The sequence below is a fragment of the Globicephala melas genome, chromosome 13 (assembly GCF_963455315.2).
Source record: "Globicephala melas chromosome 13, mGloMel1.2, whole genome shotgun sequence".
Lineage (NCBI taxonomy): Eukaryota > Metazoa > Chordata > Mammalia > Artiodactyla > Delphinidae > Globicephala > Globicephala melas.
In genome coordinates this window covers 63,244,499-63,261,720 of record NC_083326.1, presented here as the reverse complement: position 1 = coordinate 63,261,720, position 17,222 = coordinate 63,244,499, and the positions used below count along the sequence as shown (strand labels likewise).

The following is a 17,222-nucleotide window of genomic DNA, read 5'->3' as shown; positions in this document are numbered from 1 at the left end:
TGACTCCTCCGTCTCCCCGCAGCCACCTCCACACATCCTGTGTCCCCAGAGCTGCACATCCCCATGTGTCAAGGCTCAGCCACCACCTAGGCCCCTGTCCTTGTTCTCCCATCGCCGCCCATGGTGGCCAGAGCCCTCCTTCTGCACCCAGTCTGGCTCCCACTGCCTGCGGGAAGGATCCCCACACCTAGCCCTTGAGGTCCTCCCAGGTCTGGCCTCCTCTTGGCCTCCCAGCCCCCTGCCATGTGCCATAGCCCTGCTTGTGGACGCAGCCCTGCAGCCCTGCCCATCTCTCCAGGTTTGGCCAAGGGGCCACGGCCTCCACACACAAAGCCTTCTGGGGGCCTCTGCCAGGGCAGGCCTACGAGTGCCCAGGGCCCAGGACAGAACCGCTGCAGAGTAGTCCTGGAGGACCCGGGAGCCCAGAGTCACACAGCTCGCCTAGCAGTAGAGTGGAATTCCAGAGCCCATGGGGCCAGCGGGGGTGGCGACGTCCCAGGAGGCTTGTGAACCTCCTCCATCATCAGTGAGGTCATTGGGGCAGAGGGCAGCGTGATGCAAGGGGGCCTGGGAGCGACTCATTGCAGCCCAGCCCGGAGGCAAGCCTGGGCAGGAGGGACCTCAGGAAGGTGCACCTACTGTGTGCTTTACAGGTGGGGAGATGGCTCAGAGAGGGTGGGGCAACTGCCAGAAATCACACAGTGCGGAGCAGAGGCCCAGGTGCGTGATGCCGGGTGGCCTTAGATGCCGGGCTACTCCTGTGAGCTATTCCACTGCACATGGCCTGGGCTTAGACCCTTTCAGCCCCTTGATCCCGAAGCTTTAGGATCAAGACCCTCAATGTGGCCTCCGTGCTCCCTCCCGCCCCCGCATGCTCTCACTATGCATGACCTCACCACGCTGATGCGCTGACCATCACACGCACTGCAGTCCCCGTCCTCCTCCGTGTGGCCTGACCTCAGACCTCAGCCTTCCAGCCTCCCTGAGTCCAGCCCCAGCTCTCTGACCTCACAGCTCCATATCCCTGTGTCACGGCCCAGCCGCAGGGCATTCATACTGTGGGTGACAACCTCCCTGGCCTCCGGGCTCAAAAAAAGCAAGGTTCTGTTCATGTCACCCAGGGCCTGAGGCTGACCCTCGAATGCCATGGAGTGGAGAAATAGAGGCCAAAGCTCCGCGGGGGGCGTCCCAGGGTCTGCAGGTCTGGGACCCACAGGCCCGTAGCCAGGAGAACCCTGAGCCCCCATCCAGTCTAACATCCCCCCAACCCAGTGCACCAGCAGCCCCTGCCCCTGCGTGCACATCCTGGGCAGAGCCGCCCGCTCCACGCCTGGCAGGTCCGCTGGCACATGCCTCCTCCATCCATGTCCCCCAAGAACCAAGGAGGCCACACTGTCTTGGGCAAGGGCGGGTGTGGAGGAGCAGAACCCACAACAAAGGGGAAAGCAGGCGGTGGGGACGGCCAAGAGGGCAGACGTGCAGGGTGCTCCCGACAGAGACCTGGGGGCGAAGGAGACAGGTGGGGATGGTGCCTGGCTTCTGGGGCCTGACCTGGGGGCCTCGCAGCTGGCCCCTCTGTGACACAAAGGAGTGAAGTTCTGGTCATTTCTACCAAATCCCCCAGGAGAAAGGCAGGCATCAGCCCAGTCACTCCCGCTGGCATCTGGACCCGGCTGCCCTGCGCTGAGATCTTCCACACAGACCTCCTGCCAGGGAGCTCTCCACGCTCCAGGTGTGTCCATGCGCTGTGCTCCGGCCAGGACAACACACCTGTCGGCACCTGGGGGAGCCCTGCTGATCCCCTGCATGCGGGTTCCACAGTCACTCCCACCCACCCACCCACAAACAGGACTTCCTCTCCCCCAACCCCCGGAGAACTGAGCACACACACGGCACGCCTCCTGTCCTGGCAACGCGCTACAGAGGACAGACAAGTGGACAGCAGGGCTTGCGAAACACCCGAGGAGATGCTACAGGAGGCCCCGTTTCCCAAAGCAAGAACAAAAGGGTTTCCACGTTGTTTCCAGGGGTAAAGACAGTCTGAGATGCAAAGATGTGCCCTCCCAGGGTTCCAACAGCTCACAAAGGTCCCAGCGACATAATTCAGGATCCCCCCTCACCCAGGTGCTTGCTCTTCACTGTCAGTGCTAGGGGTGCTGCCGTCCCCCAAGACCCCTGGGACCGCAGCACCAAGGCTCCACCTGAGGCCCCGCCCACTCACTGGCCAACGCACCAGAACCCAGTCTCCCTCTGTTGCCGGTCCCCCTCCCCGTGGGCCTGCCTGGTCCAGCCTCCCCGTGCCTGGCCACAGGCGCTAGCCTCTGCTCACCCCAAAGCCCCTTCCCTATGTGCTCTTCCAGGACCCATCTTAAAATGGGACTTGGGTTCTGGCTGCTCCTGCCCCGGGACCTGCAGCAGCTGTCCCCCCACCCTCTCCTCCACCTCCTCCTAACTCTGGGACTCAGCCATTCTCAGAACGGCCTTCCCTCCCCCACGCCCTTCCCTGCCTGGACCTATCACCACCACCACCCATCCCGGAACGTGCATCTGCCAGCCCACTGGGGACCGGGCCGCCGGGCTGGGCACTCACAGCCTCTGAGCTGCCCTCTGCCCCAAGCACACCCTGCTCGCCGTCACAGCACTGACCCACCCCCACCCCACCCCCGCTCCCCGGACAGCTGGTCTTGTCTCCCAGGCTTGGAACCACCACCAGCCTGGCCGGACCAGGGAAGTCCGTCCCCAGCACGGCAGGTTCCGAAGACACAGCCCCCGAGGGGGTGCTCATCACACCTCAAAGAAGGGTCAGGAAATTGGCCCTTGTGGGACAGAGGCCATTGCAGAGTCAGTCCCCACATCCAGGAGAGAGAAACGGGCGTGGGGCCCACATGCTGGCTGGACCTGGGCGGTCCCCTGGGCCTGACTCGGGACAGTGCAGCACAGCGAGGAGGAAGAGCAGTGAGGGTCACCACAGTCCTGGGCGCCAGCTTCCTTCCAGCAGGCAGGGAACAGGACTCCTGCCAGGCCAGCCTGACTTCCAGGGCTCCAGGGCCTGTCCCCGGCCAGTCCCCACTCCGGGCAGCCTGGCTTTATGACTTCACAGGCTGAAGTCATGTAGGGGGACAATGCTGGGTGTTCCACACCTCCAAGTGCAGGCCCAGACCGGCCAGACGGCTTCCCACAGTGCAAACGAGGACAATGCCTGCTGGCCCAGGTTGGGAGGGGATGTAGAGGGCAGTGGCGCCAGACGCTCCTGGCACCATGGATGATGCCGCAGTCCTAAGGAAGAAGGGTTACATCGTGGGCATCAACCTGGGCAAGGGCTCATACGCAAAAGTCAAATCCGCCTACTCCGAGCGCCTCAAGTTCAACGTGGCCGTCAAGATCATCGACCGCAAGAAGACTCCCATGGACTTTGTGGAGAGATTTCTTCCCCGGGAGATGGACATCCTGGCGACCGTCAACCACCGCTCCATCATCAAGACCTACGAGATCTTTGAGACCTGCGACGGCCGTATCTACATCATCATGGAGCTCGGAGTTCAGGGCGACCTACTCGAGTTCATCAAGTGCCGGGGGGCCCTGCACGAGGACGTGGCACGCAAGATGTTCTGGCAGCTGTCCTCAGCCGTCAAGTACTGCCACAACCTGGACGTCGTCCACCGAGACCTCAAGTGTGAGAACCTTCTCCTTGACAAGGACTTCAACATCAAGCTGTCAGACTTCGGCTTCTCCAAGCGCTGCCTGCGGGACAGCAGTGGGCGCATCATCCTCAGCAAGACCTTCTGTGGGTCGGCGGCGTACGCGGCCCCCGAGGTGTTGCAGGGCATCCCCTACCAGCCCAAGGTGTATGACATCTGGAGCCTGGGCGTGATCCTCTACATCATGGTCTGTGGCTCCATGCCCTATGATGACTCGGACATCAAGAAGATGCTGCGCATCCAGAAGGAGCATCGCATCAACTTCCCGTGCTGCAAGAACCTGACAGGCGAGTGCAAGGACCTTATCTACCGCATCCTGCAGCCGGACGTCAACCGGCGGCTGCGCATCGACGAGATCCTCAGCCACTCATGGCTGCAGTCCCCCAAGCCCAAAACCGTGTCTTTGGCCTCCTTCAAGAGGGAGGGTGAAGGCAAGTACCGGGCTGAATGCAAACTGGACACCCAGCTGGGCTCGCGGCCCGAGCACTGGCCTGAGCACCAGCCCGACCACAAGCTGGGGGCCAAGACCCAGCACCAGCTGCTGGTGGTGCCCGAGAACGTGGACAGGATGGAGGACCGGCTGGCTGAGACCTCCAGGGCAAAGGACCATCACTTCACGCCTCCGGAGCCGAGGTGGGGAAGGCGAGCACCTAGCGGTGCGGAGGGCCTGGGGGGCATGGCGTGGTGAGCACCCCGTAAGCTAAGTAGGAGGTAGAAGCTGAAGAAGGCACAGGTGCAAGAACGAGTAAAATCCGTCAATTAAACCATTATTTTGATTACGTTCTATTAGCTTTCTTCCACTTAGTAGCAAAGACGTTAAATCCTGACCACCAAATAAACCACAGAGTGTATGCAGCAGAGAGGCCTCGAGGAGTCATTTTTTCTAGGACTCAGCACTCCCCTCCCTGCGGCGCAGGGGATCTGGAGTGGGGGCCAGGCCTCATGGGCAAGGACTCCGCGGCCGCCCGCCTGCCAGGCCCCCACGTGCCTCCCGACCCTGCCCAGCCCCCACTCAGGCAGCCCTTCCTCAACACCCCCCTCTCCCTTCATTCCCGCAGTTGGGAATGGGAGACCCCGAAGCCAAGAACTTCCAGTGGCATTCCCCCTGCCCCTATCCCCGCCAAGCAGCCCTCATGCTTTATCAGCCATCACCCCCATCCCCGCCAGGTGGTCAGCACCTGGTCTTCTGTGGCCTTGCCTGGACAGTGCCCCACATCTCCTTCACACCCACCCAGACCTCCACCCCCTACTTGCTGGGGGCTCCCTCAGGGCCAAACCCACCCTTCTCTATGGAGAATAAAGCACCCAAAGCGGCCCTTTCCTGACCCTGGACAGTCCCAGCACCGCCCCCTTGGTGGGGCACAGGGCACAGCCAGGACTTGGCTCCCAGGAACTTGCAGGACTTCCCTGAGGAGGAGCGCAGGCCAGCTGGTGCCCAGGCAGCCTCCAGGGAGCATGAGGATGGCCCACTGCAGGGTGCGCGTGCTCAAAGCGCGAGGGGTTCCCATCTGAGCAGACCCCAGGCTGCCTCTCTGAGCACAACCCGACCCCACCTGAGGCCTAAAGAGCCTGTCTGGGAGCCAGCCCACCTCCCTGTGAGGAGCTGGCCCCAAAACTTCCGGGGTCAGGCACCAACACCCTCAGGCCCGGAGGCAGGTGCCCGCCCATGGTGCCCACAGCGCTCTCGGGTCCAAGTGGAGCCCAGTCCCACTGCTTGTGACACTGTGGCCCAGGTTGCTGTTACATGGGCGTCTCACTGGTGGGGTGACAACGGGGTGAGGCCGGCAACCCAGCAGCACGTGGCAGGCAGGGCCTGAAGCCCCGAGCAAGGGAGGGAGGGGACATGGGGACGGCCCTGCCCACCTGAGCTGGAAGCCAGGTGCTTGGGAGGTGATGGCTGAGGCCACTGGGAAGGCGCCTCCCACGGGAGCAGCCTCACATGCAGGACCCGTGCAGCTGCATCACCAGCAAACCACGCAGGTCAGGCCTGGCCAGGGAGGCTGTGGACCTGGGCCCAGAGCCCGGGTGAACCTGGCGGCAGGAGGACCAGGGACCAGCTCTTCATGCAGGAAAACCTGGGGCACAACTGCCAAGGGCTCTGCCCTCCCCAAGGGCGGACCAAAGGGCTGTGAGCTCAGCTCAGAGGCAGGTCCCCAGCCCTGAGGGCACCACCGGAAGCAACGCAGGCAGCAGCAAGAAAGGCTGGACACCCTAACCCTCCGAGGGTCACCACCAGCAGCCTCCTCCCGGGAGGGCCGCAGTCCTGAGTGCAGGATGCAGGTGCAATGCAGGCATGAGGGTGACCCCAGGGTGCACAGGCCACAGGGCGGAGAGGCAGCCCCGCTGAGCTGTAGGTATTCTTTAATGAGGATTAAATAGGAACAGGTTGGGGTTTGATAGAAAAGCATGTCAGCAAGGCCCTGGGATGCTCCCCAAGGCCACAGGGCATGTCCTGTGCCAGCCCAGCACGTGTCTCCTGGGATGTTCGCTGCTTCGGGCTCAGGCCTGGGTCCCCAGAAAGCCATAGTCCTCTCCTGGGCAGAGAGCTGCCCTGAGGGCTCCATGAAGCTCCCACGGGCCCAGCCCAGGACGGACTAGAAGAAGTCCGAGGCTTTGCGCCGGGCGGGGAGCTGCAGCAAGTTGTCCGTGATGCAGGCCGGATCCTGGCTGAGGGGGGTGTGTGTGGCAGAGCCAGGAGCCGGTGTGCTCGTCGGGGTCTGGGGCCCGCCGGCTGGGGTCTTGAGGTGGGTAGAGCGTGCTGGGGACGGTGTGTAGCTGGCACGCAGGGCCCGGTCTGTGTACTTGCTGGCCGTCCTGCTCACGAGGCGCTGCAGGGCTGGGGACATGGCTGGGCTCAGGCCTTTGGGGGTGAGGCTGCAGCGGAAGGACGGGGTGGGTGAGAGGCAGGATTAGGCCCGACCAGGCTCCCCCTGCAGCAGGGTCTCCCTTGGCCTCACAGGAAGGCTCCCGGGAGATGCGTGATCATTCTGGGTGGGAACCTGGATGGCCTGGCCCAGACAGTGAGCCCGAGCCTGCAGTCGAGGGGTGTGGCTCCCTCGGCTGAGGGGCTGCAGTGGACCCCAACCCTCTCCGAGGGCAGTGATAACACCGACTCCACGGGGTGGACAGGAGCTCAGTGGGGACGACGGGCCTAAAGGCGCCCCGCAGGTACGCGGGAGGAGGAGGCTGTGCACAAGGCGGAGAGGGCACCGCTCCAGCCAGAGGGACGGCCACAGGCCCCGGCCCTGAGAGCACCCACTGCAGGGGCCGGGCCACCCTCACCTGGCTAGGTTCTCTGTCGCCCTCCGCAAGGCCTCCTGCTTCTTGGCCCGGTTCTTGGCGGCAGCCTCGTTGGCCATCTTCAGCCCCAGACGCTCCCTGCGGCCCGGCTCCAGGATCTAAAAGACAGCAGGCGTGGGGGGGCTGGGCCACTACCCAGCCAGGGAGTCCTTGCCGCGGAGGCGCCGGCCTCTTCCCGTGGCCCCTGCGGTCCCAACAGCCCACCATCACTGCCCCTGAAAGCCCCCAGCCAGCCTGAGCTGCCCACCCGCCCAAGGCCCGCCTGGGTTCTTCATGAAGCCGGCACTGCCCGGTCAGGCACCTGTGACCCCCTTCCAGGAAAAGGGCCTGTTTCAATATGTTTTCGTCTGACTGCCAGGGTGTACCAGCCTCTGCGTTTCCATAGAGAACTTCAAGAAATGTATCGTGGGCCTATCTTTCTGTTTGTTTGTTTTAAAGATTTGTTTATTTAACTTTATTTTCTTTTTGGTTGCGTCAGGTCCTAGTTGTGGCACACGGGATCTTCGTTGAGGCATGGGGGATCTTCATTGTGGCACACGGGCTTCTCTCTAGTTGTGGCATGCGGGTTTTTCTCTTCTCTAGTTGTGGCGTGCAGGCTGCAGGGTGCGTGGGCTCTGTAGTTTGCAGCACGCGGGCTCTCTGGTTGAGGTGCGTGAGCTCAGTAGTTGTGGTGTGTGGGCTTAGTTGCCCCGCAGCATGTGGGATCCCAGTTCCCCAGCCAGGCATCTAACCCGCGCCCCCCGCATTGTAAGGCGTACTCTCCACCGCTGGACCACCAGGGAAGTCCCTGGGCCTGTCTTTCTATTGGTTTTTTGTTTCCTTTCTCACTTGCAGGAGTTTCATCTATGTTGGCTACGTTAACGTACACCGTTCAGATTTCTCTTCAGTTATCTGCTTGTAGTTTTACTTTTGACGTTTTCCGCTGTACTCGGGGTTGTCATCTTCCCGTAGCGCGATGCAGCCCCGACTCCCTTCGTGATTTCTCCCTTTGCTGTCGTGTTTAGAAAGCCTTTTTGCCTCAACATCACATTAAACGTCGACCGGTATGTTATTCTGAGGTTTAACATTTGCTGTTTTAACATTCAACTTTTCCATCTTTCCGGAACTCATCCTGCTGTGCACACTGAGGGCCTGGCTTGTTACCCTAGCTCCACACACTCAGCACGGTGCCCCAAATCCTGCCTGGGCGCTGGGACCAGGCTCAGGCCTGACCCACCTGCCAAGGGTGGCTCACTTCAACGCCTGACGGCACACATCCCCCTGCAAGTTTTTCTCGGCTGTCGCCGCATCCCAGGCTGAGAACCAAGGTGCCCGGGCCCTGCGCACGCTGTCTGGCCGCGCATCACCCCTGCACTGGGGAAGCACCCGCCCCTCGGCCACCAGGTTTCTGCCGCACAGGTCTGTGCTTTCTCTCCAAGCCAGTCGCTCCTATGATCGTATGTTTCTGTTCCTACAGTGACTGACACTTTTTCCTTTGCATTCCACATCGGTGCTGGCTGTGTTTAAGGAGACCCGTGACCCTGTCCCCTCTGCAGACCTATGTGAATTCCAAATTCCATGCCCCATTCTTTGGGGTTACAAAGCAGATGACGTGACCCTGCAGCCTTCAGCCTCTGTGGCACCACCCACCTCTGCCACCAGCAACCCCCCCCCCAGCATCCGACAGTACGCACAAGGCTCTGGGGACATCCCCCACTTCCCCCACAAACCACACCCATCACTCAGTTTCCCCACAAACTGTGTGCAGACCAGGGACCTGCCTTCCCAATGTCGCTCTGGGGCCCCACCTGCCTGCCAGTTCGCTGGCGCCTTCCCAGGCCACCCCATCCCTACAAACCACCTGCCACCCAGCCCCCTCGCCTGCCTTTCTGGCCCACAAAAGGCCTTCCTCCTGGGCTCCAGGCCTTGTGAATCTCAACTGTGACTGCTTATGACACCGGGCTGGGGGCACCTGATCTGGTTCTCTCGTAACCAGAGGCCTCTCTCTGCAAGGACACAGCCCTCCTGAGGACACAGCCGCATCCCACGGACACTAGGATTCTGGGACCCTTCCCGCCCTCAGGCTGCAGCACAGCAGGAGTTCCTAGCCCACCTGAGACCGCCCCTCATCTCTAAACAGCCCCATCCTCCGGGCCTGCAGGCTCACAGCGGCCCCAGCAGCTCCCTGCCTTGGTGCTTCGAACACCCCCGCCCCAGTCTCTCCCCCAACCCAGTCACCCGCCCACGCCTGTCCTCAGTGCCCGGTCCTACGTGGAAGTGCAGTGCTTGCCCAGGTGTACAGCCCATCCGCTGTGCACGGAGCTATGGGTGCTCAGGAGGCCCTGCGTCCACCCGTGCTGCTCCCACCGTGACCCACCTTGAAGGCTGGCCCTGGCGTCCTGTCCACGTAGGGCGTTTCAGATCCTTCAACTCTCAAGGGCGTGTTCTCGACCTCCCCCCAGGTCATCAGTGGGGACTCGTTCACACCTGCAGATGGAGAGCCCACAGCCAGCTCAGGCCTGGGACCTGGATGCGGGTCACAGCTCACAAGCACCAAGGCCAGCAGCTGCCCTCTCTCCTTCCCAGGACCAGAACCCGGCACTTCTGACCTCTGGGAGGGAAACATCAAGGCCAGCCCATGCCCCTGCACCGTGGGGTTTAGCCTGGGGTAGGGGGCTTCGCAGAGAAGCTGGGCTGGGTGAGTTAGACCCCCATCCTAGCACAGGGCCAGCGGGCCCCCGGAGGACAGTCACAGGACCCTGCTGCAGGGAGGAGACCCAGGGCCTTCCAGGGCTCCCAAACCTCCCAGGATCCTGGGAAAACCGATGGCCCTTGCCATGGCCCTTGCCATGGCGCAGCCACCAGTGTCGCTGGACGCAGAGAGAGAGCAGGTGTGCCCAGGAGGCCACCCCGAGTCTCATGCGCCTGCTGTGATCTCTGGGCTTAGGTTTGTGAGCACCGCACACCTGCTGAACTAGGAAAAACTACCCAAGACTGACAGGGACACCCAGCCCAGGCCAGTGGCACAAGGCGGGTGGCCTGAGGGAAGCGCACATGGCCCTGTACGACCCCTCAGGACCGTCCTGCCCACCTGCACGAGCCAGGCATGGCCCCTGGAGGCCCAGGTGCACCCAGTCTCCTGCAGACTGAGCTTGGCTTCCATATGCAGGATGCCTGCCCAGAGGCTTCCCTGGTGCCTCAATGATTAAGAATCCATCTGCCAACGCAGGGGACATGGGTTCAAGCCCTGGTCCGGGAAGATCCCACATGCCGTGGGGCAACTAAGCTTGTGTGCCACAACTACTGAGTCTGCGCTCTAGAGCCCGCGAGCCACAACTACTGAAGCCCATGTGCCACTACTACTGAAGCCTGCGTGCCTAGAGCCCACGCTCCACAACAAGAGAAGCCACCGCAATGAGAAGCCCATGCACCGCAATAAAGAGTAGCCCCCCCCAAAAAAAAAGAGTAGCCCCCACTCTCAGCAACTAGAAAAAACCCGCGTGCAGCAGCTAAGACCCAATGCAGCCAAAAATTAAATAAATGAATAAATAAATAAATAAATAAAATTTTTTTAAAAGGCCGCCTGCCCAGCACCCGCTGGACTTACTGGCCTCCCCCCAGATCCCCTCTGCCTGCTCACCAGGCCAGTCTGTCCCGCTGAGCTCAGGGCGAGCCACAGGAACCACCCAGCTAGACCAGCTAGTCCAGCTGGCCCCACACGTCCCAGGTCAGGCCTGTCTGAGAGCCCAGCCACCCACAGCCCTGTTCGGCCCTGGCACAGATGGGACCCTGGGCCTGAGTCACATGAGGCATGGTGCAGACCCAGGGGAGTGCCAGGAGTGCCAGGCCAGATGGGCCGCCCACCTCCCCCAAGGCCGTCCTACCAGCGGGCGTGTGTCTTACCAGGGGCAGGAGAAGGCGTGGCAATGAATCCAAATCCGCCCACGCGAGGGGACTCCTGGGGGATAAGCTCCTTGCCATCCGGGCCCACCTTGCCCTGTTTGTGCTGGAGCGAGAGGAGAGGTGGTGTCAGGGGCCTAGGCCGTCCCCGCTGGCTGACGGGCAGAGGCTGCACACCCCCCTTCCTGGGTGCAGACCCAGGGGAAGCGAGGTGGACCCTGGCCCTTGCAAGGACCTTGAGGACCCATCAGAGCAGCAACCAAGCAAGGAAACACCTCCGCCTTCCATGCCGAGCCACACCTGACATGCGTCACCTTCAGGGGCTACTGAATTCAGGGCCCTGCGGGGGGCTATGCTAACTGGGGCAACTGTGCTCTGATGGCTCCCACAAGGCACCTGTAAAAGCCTCCAAAACAGGCCCCCCACCTCCCACCTCCTCAACGCCATGACGGCCGGAGTCACTGCCCTGCAGTAAATCCGGGCTCAGGAACCTCTGCTGTCCGCCACACCGAGCCCAGCCCACCCCACGGGAACTGGCACAGACCTGACCCACAGAACATGTCTGACTGAAGCCTCCACAAATGGAGAAGAGACTCAGACCCCGCCACATTGGGACCCAGACACACCCCCACCACCGAGCCCTGCTGAGCCCAAGGACAGTCCTAACGTATGGGGGTGGCCAGGACCAGAAAGGCGAGGATGCCCATTCCACCCCGCTGGCCCGGTCCCTCACCTGGGCGTTGAGGGCAGCGGCCTGCTGCAGCTGGGACCTGCTGAGGGCCTGGCTAAAGGGGTCCCTGAGGAAGCGGGTGTTCTTATGCACCACCTGCCGTGGCTTCTTAAAGAGCTGCTCTTCATCAGGGACGCCTGGCAGTGGGAGCAGAATCACCTCAGCGTCAGGGTGAGCAGGCCCCCTGCCCCTCGCTCAGGGCCTGAGGGAGAGGAGCTGGTTCCCCACGGAGCACAGCCTGAATTCAGCTGGGGGAGCCACACGACCGCGCAGACTCCGCAGGTGAACCTGCCTGCCCTGAAACGGACCGGGACCCCCAAAGGCCCAGAGTACAAGGGGCACAGTCACACACTCCCAAAAACCAATCCAAACCTCCGGCCCCAGCCTGCGCCCCCGCCCGGCCCGCCGCTCACCCTCTGGGTAGTACATGAGGGAGTTCTTGGCTTTGTACTTCCAGGTGTCCACACCAGCCTGGCCACTCTCCACGGCTTGGCACTCTGCCGACGGGAGCGCGAGATTATCCTTCTGCCTCTGCGTCATGGTGGGAGCGCGGGTCAGGGAGGACCCCCGGCCCTGGGCCCTGGCCCCGGGGACTCCCACCCCGAGTGGGTACCGCTGACCCTGCACCAGGGCACCTTCTCAAACTCCTCCTCGGCCTGGTAGAGCCATGCGTGGCGCGCCCGGCTCTTCTCCTTGGCCACCTCCATGATCTCCTGGAAGGAGGCGTTGTCCTCACTTGTGTACCGGCTCAGGAAGACGTCCAGGCTGGGAAGGGGTTCCCTTTCCTCCTCCTCTGTGGCCTCTCCTGTGCAGGGGTGTGGGCAGGTGACATGAAACCATCATGTAGTCACTCGGTCCCAGGAACCCTGCCTCTGGTCGTGGGTCTGTCTGTGAGAACCCACACTGCCAGACAACACCCCCTTGGGGGGAATCAACTCCCCCAGCTGCCCAGGGAGCCCCCAGGGGCCCTTCCCAGATGCTGCATAGCAGTGAAGAGTGCACTCTGACTCAGGCCGGGAGGGGGCGTCGGGCGTTAGAGCAGCACGATCACAGGGGGTCCTCCCACACCAAAACAGTGCCTGTCCTGTAGGTCCTGCCTCCAAAACCCTGGACTGTCCCCCTGTCCCTTATCCTGATTCCCTCCCTTCTTGGTATCTGTGCTACAGGGGGATGACTGTCACCTAAGCCTCGTGACCTGCTAGCGGACCTGATGGCAAGGACCCTGTATTATCTAGCAGTGGGCGGGTAGGCACCTAACAGGCACTGGGCCACACCCCGGGCCGCCCTGGCCGCTGTCAGGGCAGCCCGCTGAGGTGGTGCAGCACTGCATACAGCAGTGCAGATGCAGTGAGGACAACAGGGGAGGGCCTCTACTCCACCCCCTACCACCTGCCAGGCAGCGTGCAAAGCACTGTGCCTAAAAGGTCAAGACGAGTGTCAGAAAGGTGGGCACTCAGACCCCGTCCTGCCACCAAAAGCTCTGGGACCTGCAGAGGTTACTGCCCTCCTGAGCCTCAGTCCCCTCGCCTGCAACCGTGAACTACGTGGCGCCTACGCTCAGGTTACTCAGGGGATTCCTGCATTTACTGAAAAATAAGGGGGATTCAAAGGAAAGGAATCTGCCAACAGTCTGTGATTCTCGAGCCACATCGCAATGGAGAACCACGCTCTGAGGACACACAGGACGCGCTGTGACTGGCAGGAGGCTGGGTTCTGGAGCAGAAAACGTCACACATGTGCTCGCACAGGGCACCAGTGCCAGCGGAGCACACTGTGGATGCCACGCTAGTAGAGAGCAGCTCATGGCCATCTACACACACACATGTCCACCCCTGATGAAGCACCGACTGAGAGGAGGCCCACGGCACACTGTTCACAGGGCCCAAGATGCTCCTTCTGGGGAAGGCTCCCCAGAAAAGTCAGGATGAATCGTTACACTCCAGTAAGCGTGTTGGAGACCCGGAGGCCCAGGCACACCCTAGGTGCAGGGCATGCAGACGAGAGCAAAAGGACCTGCTTTTGTGGAGGGAGAAATGGTAAACAAACAGAAACGCCTTTTAAACTGGCGTGTCCTCCAGCAAGAAAACAGAGCCAGGTGGCAAATCACAGAGAACAGGGTGAGTGACTGCGCTGGGAGGTCAGGGAAGGTTCCCTGATAGGCAGCATCTGAGCAGAGATCTGAAGGAAGAGAAGGAGCAGCCAAGCAGTCACCCACAGGGGGCGACCAGCTCAGGAGAAGCAAGTGCAGAGGCCCTGAGGCATCTGAAGGAAGCAGTGAGGGAAGAAGCCCCCTCCCCAGGCTCATGACGCCCCCCCGGACAGAGGTTGGTACAGTGAGCAGGCCAGCAAGAGGGGAGGCGAGATTCCCATGCCACGGAGGAGGGCTGGAGGCTCAGATGACCCCCATGTTTGGGAGCTGAACCCAGATCTTCTGCCTCTTAGACCCCATGGGTTGCCCTTTAAGGAGAGACCCTCAGGGACAAGAAGCAGCCTTCCCCTGAGCACCCCAGGGCCCCACAGACAAGGTCCCCAGGCAAACCCAACAGCGTGAGGGAAATGGGGCGCTCACTCACCATCACCGTCCTCCAGGCTGTGGCCCCGACCTGGGGCCTTACTGCCCACCACCCCGGTGCCTGTGTGCACCTCAGGGGTTTCAAATGTGGCTGGAGTCACATCTGGGGGAAGAGAGGGGATGGGGATTGGAGGGAGCCTGAAGCAACAGTTCAGCGGGAGTCCCCTCCCGCCCCCCAACAGGACTCCTCTTACAGGGCGGAGGGGGCTCTCGGGACATCTTGCCCAGGGCAGAGCCAAACTTGATGGCGATCTGCCGCATCCGTTCCAGGTCTCCATTCTCCTCGGCCTCCAGGTACTCCTTCTGTGCCTGCAGCTTCTCCACATCAGGAAAGAAGTCCCTCTGGATAACCGTCTGGAGGCCCTAAAGGCGCGATCAGAACATAAGTCAGAGCTCCCATCTGCCTCTCCTCTGCCACTCAGCCCACCGGGTACGTGTGAGGCCCCCAACCTCTGTCCAGACCAAGAATCCCCAGAACTTGGCGGAACGTAGTGCTGTAATTTTTTTTTCTTTTTTGGCCACGTCGTGCTGCTTGTGGGATGTGGGACCTTAGTTACTCTATCAGGGATTGAACCCAGGCCCTTGGCAATGAGAGCGTGGAGTACTAACCACTGGACCACCAGGGAACTCCCACTGGGTGCACTTTCAAAGCCTTCCCTCTCCCTCACTAACTGGTCAATTTCATTCTCCTTCACTGGCTCCACCTCCACACCAGCTGGACCAATGTGCGTGTTGCCACCTGCATTCCACCCATGATTTCCTATTTCCAGTCTGAATCCTTCACCGGGATGCCTTCAGCCAGTCATCCCACCACCAGCACTGGTGGAGATTCCCAGCTTCGCACCTCCAGCCAGACTTGCCCCTGAGCTGCACTTCTGTACACCCAGCCGCCCATTAACGCCATCTACCTGCACATCCCAGGAGCTTCCTAAACTTAACCAACTTCCTCCCAGTCCCGTGCCAGCTCCTCCTACTTCAAGGGCGGTGGGATGCCTACCCGCTCAATGATGCTGCCATAGTGGCAGCCCGTTTCCAGGACCCCCAGCCTTAACACTTGCCATTATCGCTCTCCAAGAAACCCTCTTTATCGCCATCCTCCCAAATTCCTACTTACCCTTTAATAGAACCTTGTTTCCCTGACACCCGCCACCCCCCAAGGCGTACAGACACATCCGCCCCTTCTGCTCCCTAACAGCAGAGACACCTCGCTCCACACTGTGCCTGTTCGTCCCCCCCGACTGTCCACATCCTGAGGGCAGAGACTCGGGCTGCTCCACCTTTGCGAGCGGACAAGAGCGTCGGTACCCAGGGAGCGACCCGGGGGGAGCGCGGGGTGGGGGAGCACGGGGCAGGGACGTGGCCTGGAAATCGCTGGCGTCCACGCCGAGTCCTACCTCGATGTACTCCTCCTCGTCCAGGACCCGCTGCCTGCTCGTCGGAGCACCGGCCTCTCCGGCGGCGCGCTTCCTCCGGGTCCCGGACGCCGCGGGCACCAGCACGGCCCGGACCGCAGGGCCAGGCGTCTCCATCGCTATCCCAGCACCGCCCCGGCGGCGCAGGCGCGGCGCAGGCCGGGGGCGGGGCGCTCCAACTGCGCAGGCGCCTGAAACAGCCCTACCAATGGGGTAGCCGCGCGTTTCGAAGGCCGGCCCGCGCTCCGTGTGACGTCGCCATGAGCCCTGAGCTTTATGGGAGTTGTAGTCTTCGTCCCGCCCTGCTCTTGTCTTTAGTGTCTGGGCTGTGGGAGCTACGGGGCGCTGCGGTAGGGGCTAGGGGCATGTTGCTCCCGCTAGTCGTGAAAAATTAAAGCACTACGGAATTGGAAGTCTTGGAATTCCAATTTCTCTCAAATAATCAATATACGCTTCTATGTTATTTAAAAAAATACGCTTCCGAAATTTTGGTTATATATGTTTCAAACTTTTTATTCAAAGTTTATGCAAGAAAAGAAATGTCTGGTGCCTAAGTGCCAGAGTTGGCTTCCCAGAAGGCTAATCCTCATTGAAATGGACAAGAAAATTGTCTAAGCATTTCTCACGAAAGATCATGTCTTCCCAAAAGTTTGTAAATTATGTCAAACAATTTCTGCCCCAGAACGATTCAGTAAAATTCAGTGGGGACTCCATGGTATGATTCCTCCCCTTGTGGAGCTGACAGTTGAATGCAGAAGACAGACACTAACCAGATCAACCCACAAACAAGCATAACACAAAAGCGGGTAGGTGCAAAAAAAAAAAGAATCTTACCTAGGGGGCATCCTACCCAGGGGGCATCTTACCTAGCGGGCATCCTACCCAGGCTACCTAGGTGGTAGCCTACCTAGGGGATAGCCTACCTAGGGGGCAGTCAGGGGAAGTTCCCCAGGAAGGAAGTGGTTTCAGATCCAAAGGATGAACAGGCATTGAACAGGTGGAGGGGGAGAGCATGTGCAAAGTTCCAGTGGGAGGAGACCTTTGGATACACAAAGTGCAAGGAGCAGTGGGGTGGGAGCTGACGCCAGAGGGGCAGGGCCAGGCTGCACGGGGCTCGTGGGTCATGGGTCACGGGTCACGGCGAGGAGTTCTGTCTTTGTTCTGGGAGCAGTGGGAGCCCTGGGAGTGCTGTAGGCAGGGGAGAGGCATGTTCAGAGTTGCACCCTGACTTTTATGGAGAATGAATCACAGACGAACCGGAGTAGGTACAGGTGGACCAGTTGGAGGCAGCTGCAACGGTCAAGGTGAGAGATGACAGCGATTTTCATCAGGCTGGTGCAGTCGAAGCTGGGGAGAAGGCAGATTCTGGGAATGTTTGGGGAGGTAAAATCGACTTGCCGTTGGCCTGGGTTTGGTGGGTGAGGGAGAAGAGGGGTCAGGACGCCTGCCCCTAGTTCTCTGGCTCACGCACCGGGGATGCACAGGGAAACAGCCTGCCATGGACAAAGTGACCTAGAGGAGCCCTGGTCTTCCAGGTGGAGTCATCAAAGGGACAGCTGGACATAACTGCCTAGCACAGGGGAGAACCCTGGGCTGGGATGTAAATGTGAGACGGAGATGGGACTCAAGCC

General features: G+C 61.1%; 2 protein-coding genes across 4 annotated transcripts; one reads left to right on the top strand and one right to left on the bottom strand.

Annotated features, from left to right (window-relative positions):
- Positions 1 to 3,258: 3,258 nt before the first annotated feature.
- TSSK2 (testis specific serine kinase 2) lies at positions 3,259 to 4,352 on the top strand. The gene is given in 2 exon segments (XM_030836381.2): positions 3,259 to 4,317; positions 4,320 to 4,352. Coding segments are annotated over 2 exon segments (1,092 nt in total).
- Positions 4,353 to 4,874: 522 nt separating this feature from the next.
- On the bottom strand, positions 4,875 to 15,715 carry ESS2 (ess-2 splicing factor homolog). 3 transcript variants are annotated; one of them, XM_030836375.2, is made up of 11 exons: positions 15,574 to 15,715; positions 14,374 to 14,542; positions 14,181 to 14,282; positions 13,195 to 13,320; positions 12,243 to 12,412; positions 12,021 to 12,138; positions 11,611 to 11,744; positions 10,881 to 10,983; positions 9,355 to 9,464; positions 6,981 to 7,096; positions 4,875 to 6,572 (listed from the first exon to the last, which is right to left on the bottom strand). In XM_030836375.2, exons 1-11 carry the CDS (start codon positions 15,706 to 15,708, stop codon positions 6,293 to 6,295), a joined length of 1,563 nt encoding a protein of 520 aa, XP_030692235.1. In that variant the 5' UTR covers positions 15,709 to 15,715; the 3' UTR covers positions 4,875 to 6,292. The 3 variants fall into 3 exon arrangements, with proteins under 3 accessions (XP_030692235.1, XP_060166778.1, XP_030692237.1); XM_030836377.3 differs by lacking the exon at positions 13,195 to 13,320 and having other exon boundaries at positions 5,912 to 6,572; XM_060310795.1 differs by lacking the exons at positions 11,611 to 11,744; positions 13,195 to 13,320 and having other exon boundaries at positions 12,021 to 12,104.
- Positions 15,716 to 17,222: the final 1,507 nt, after the last annotated feature.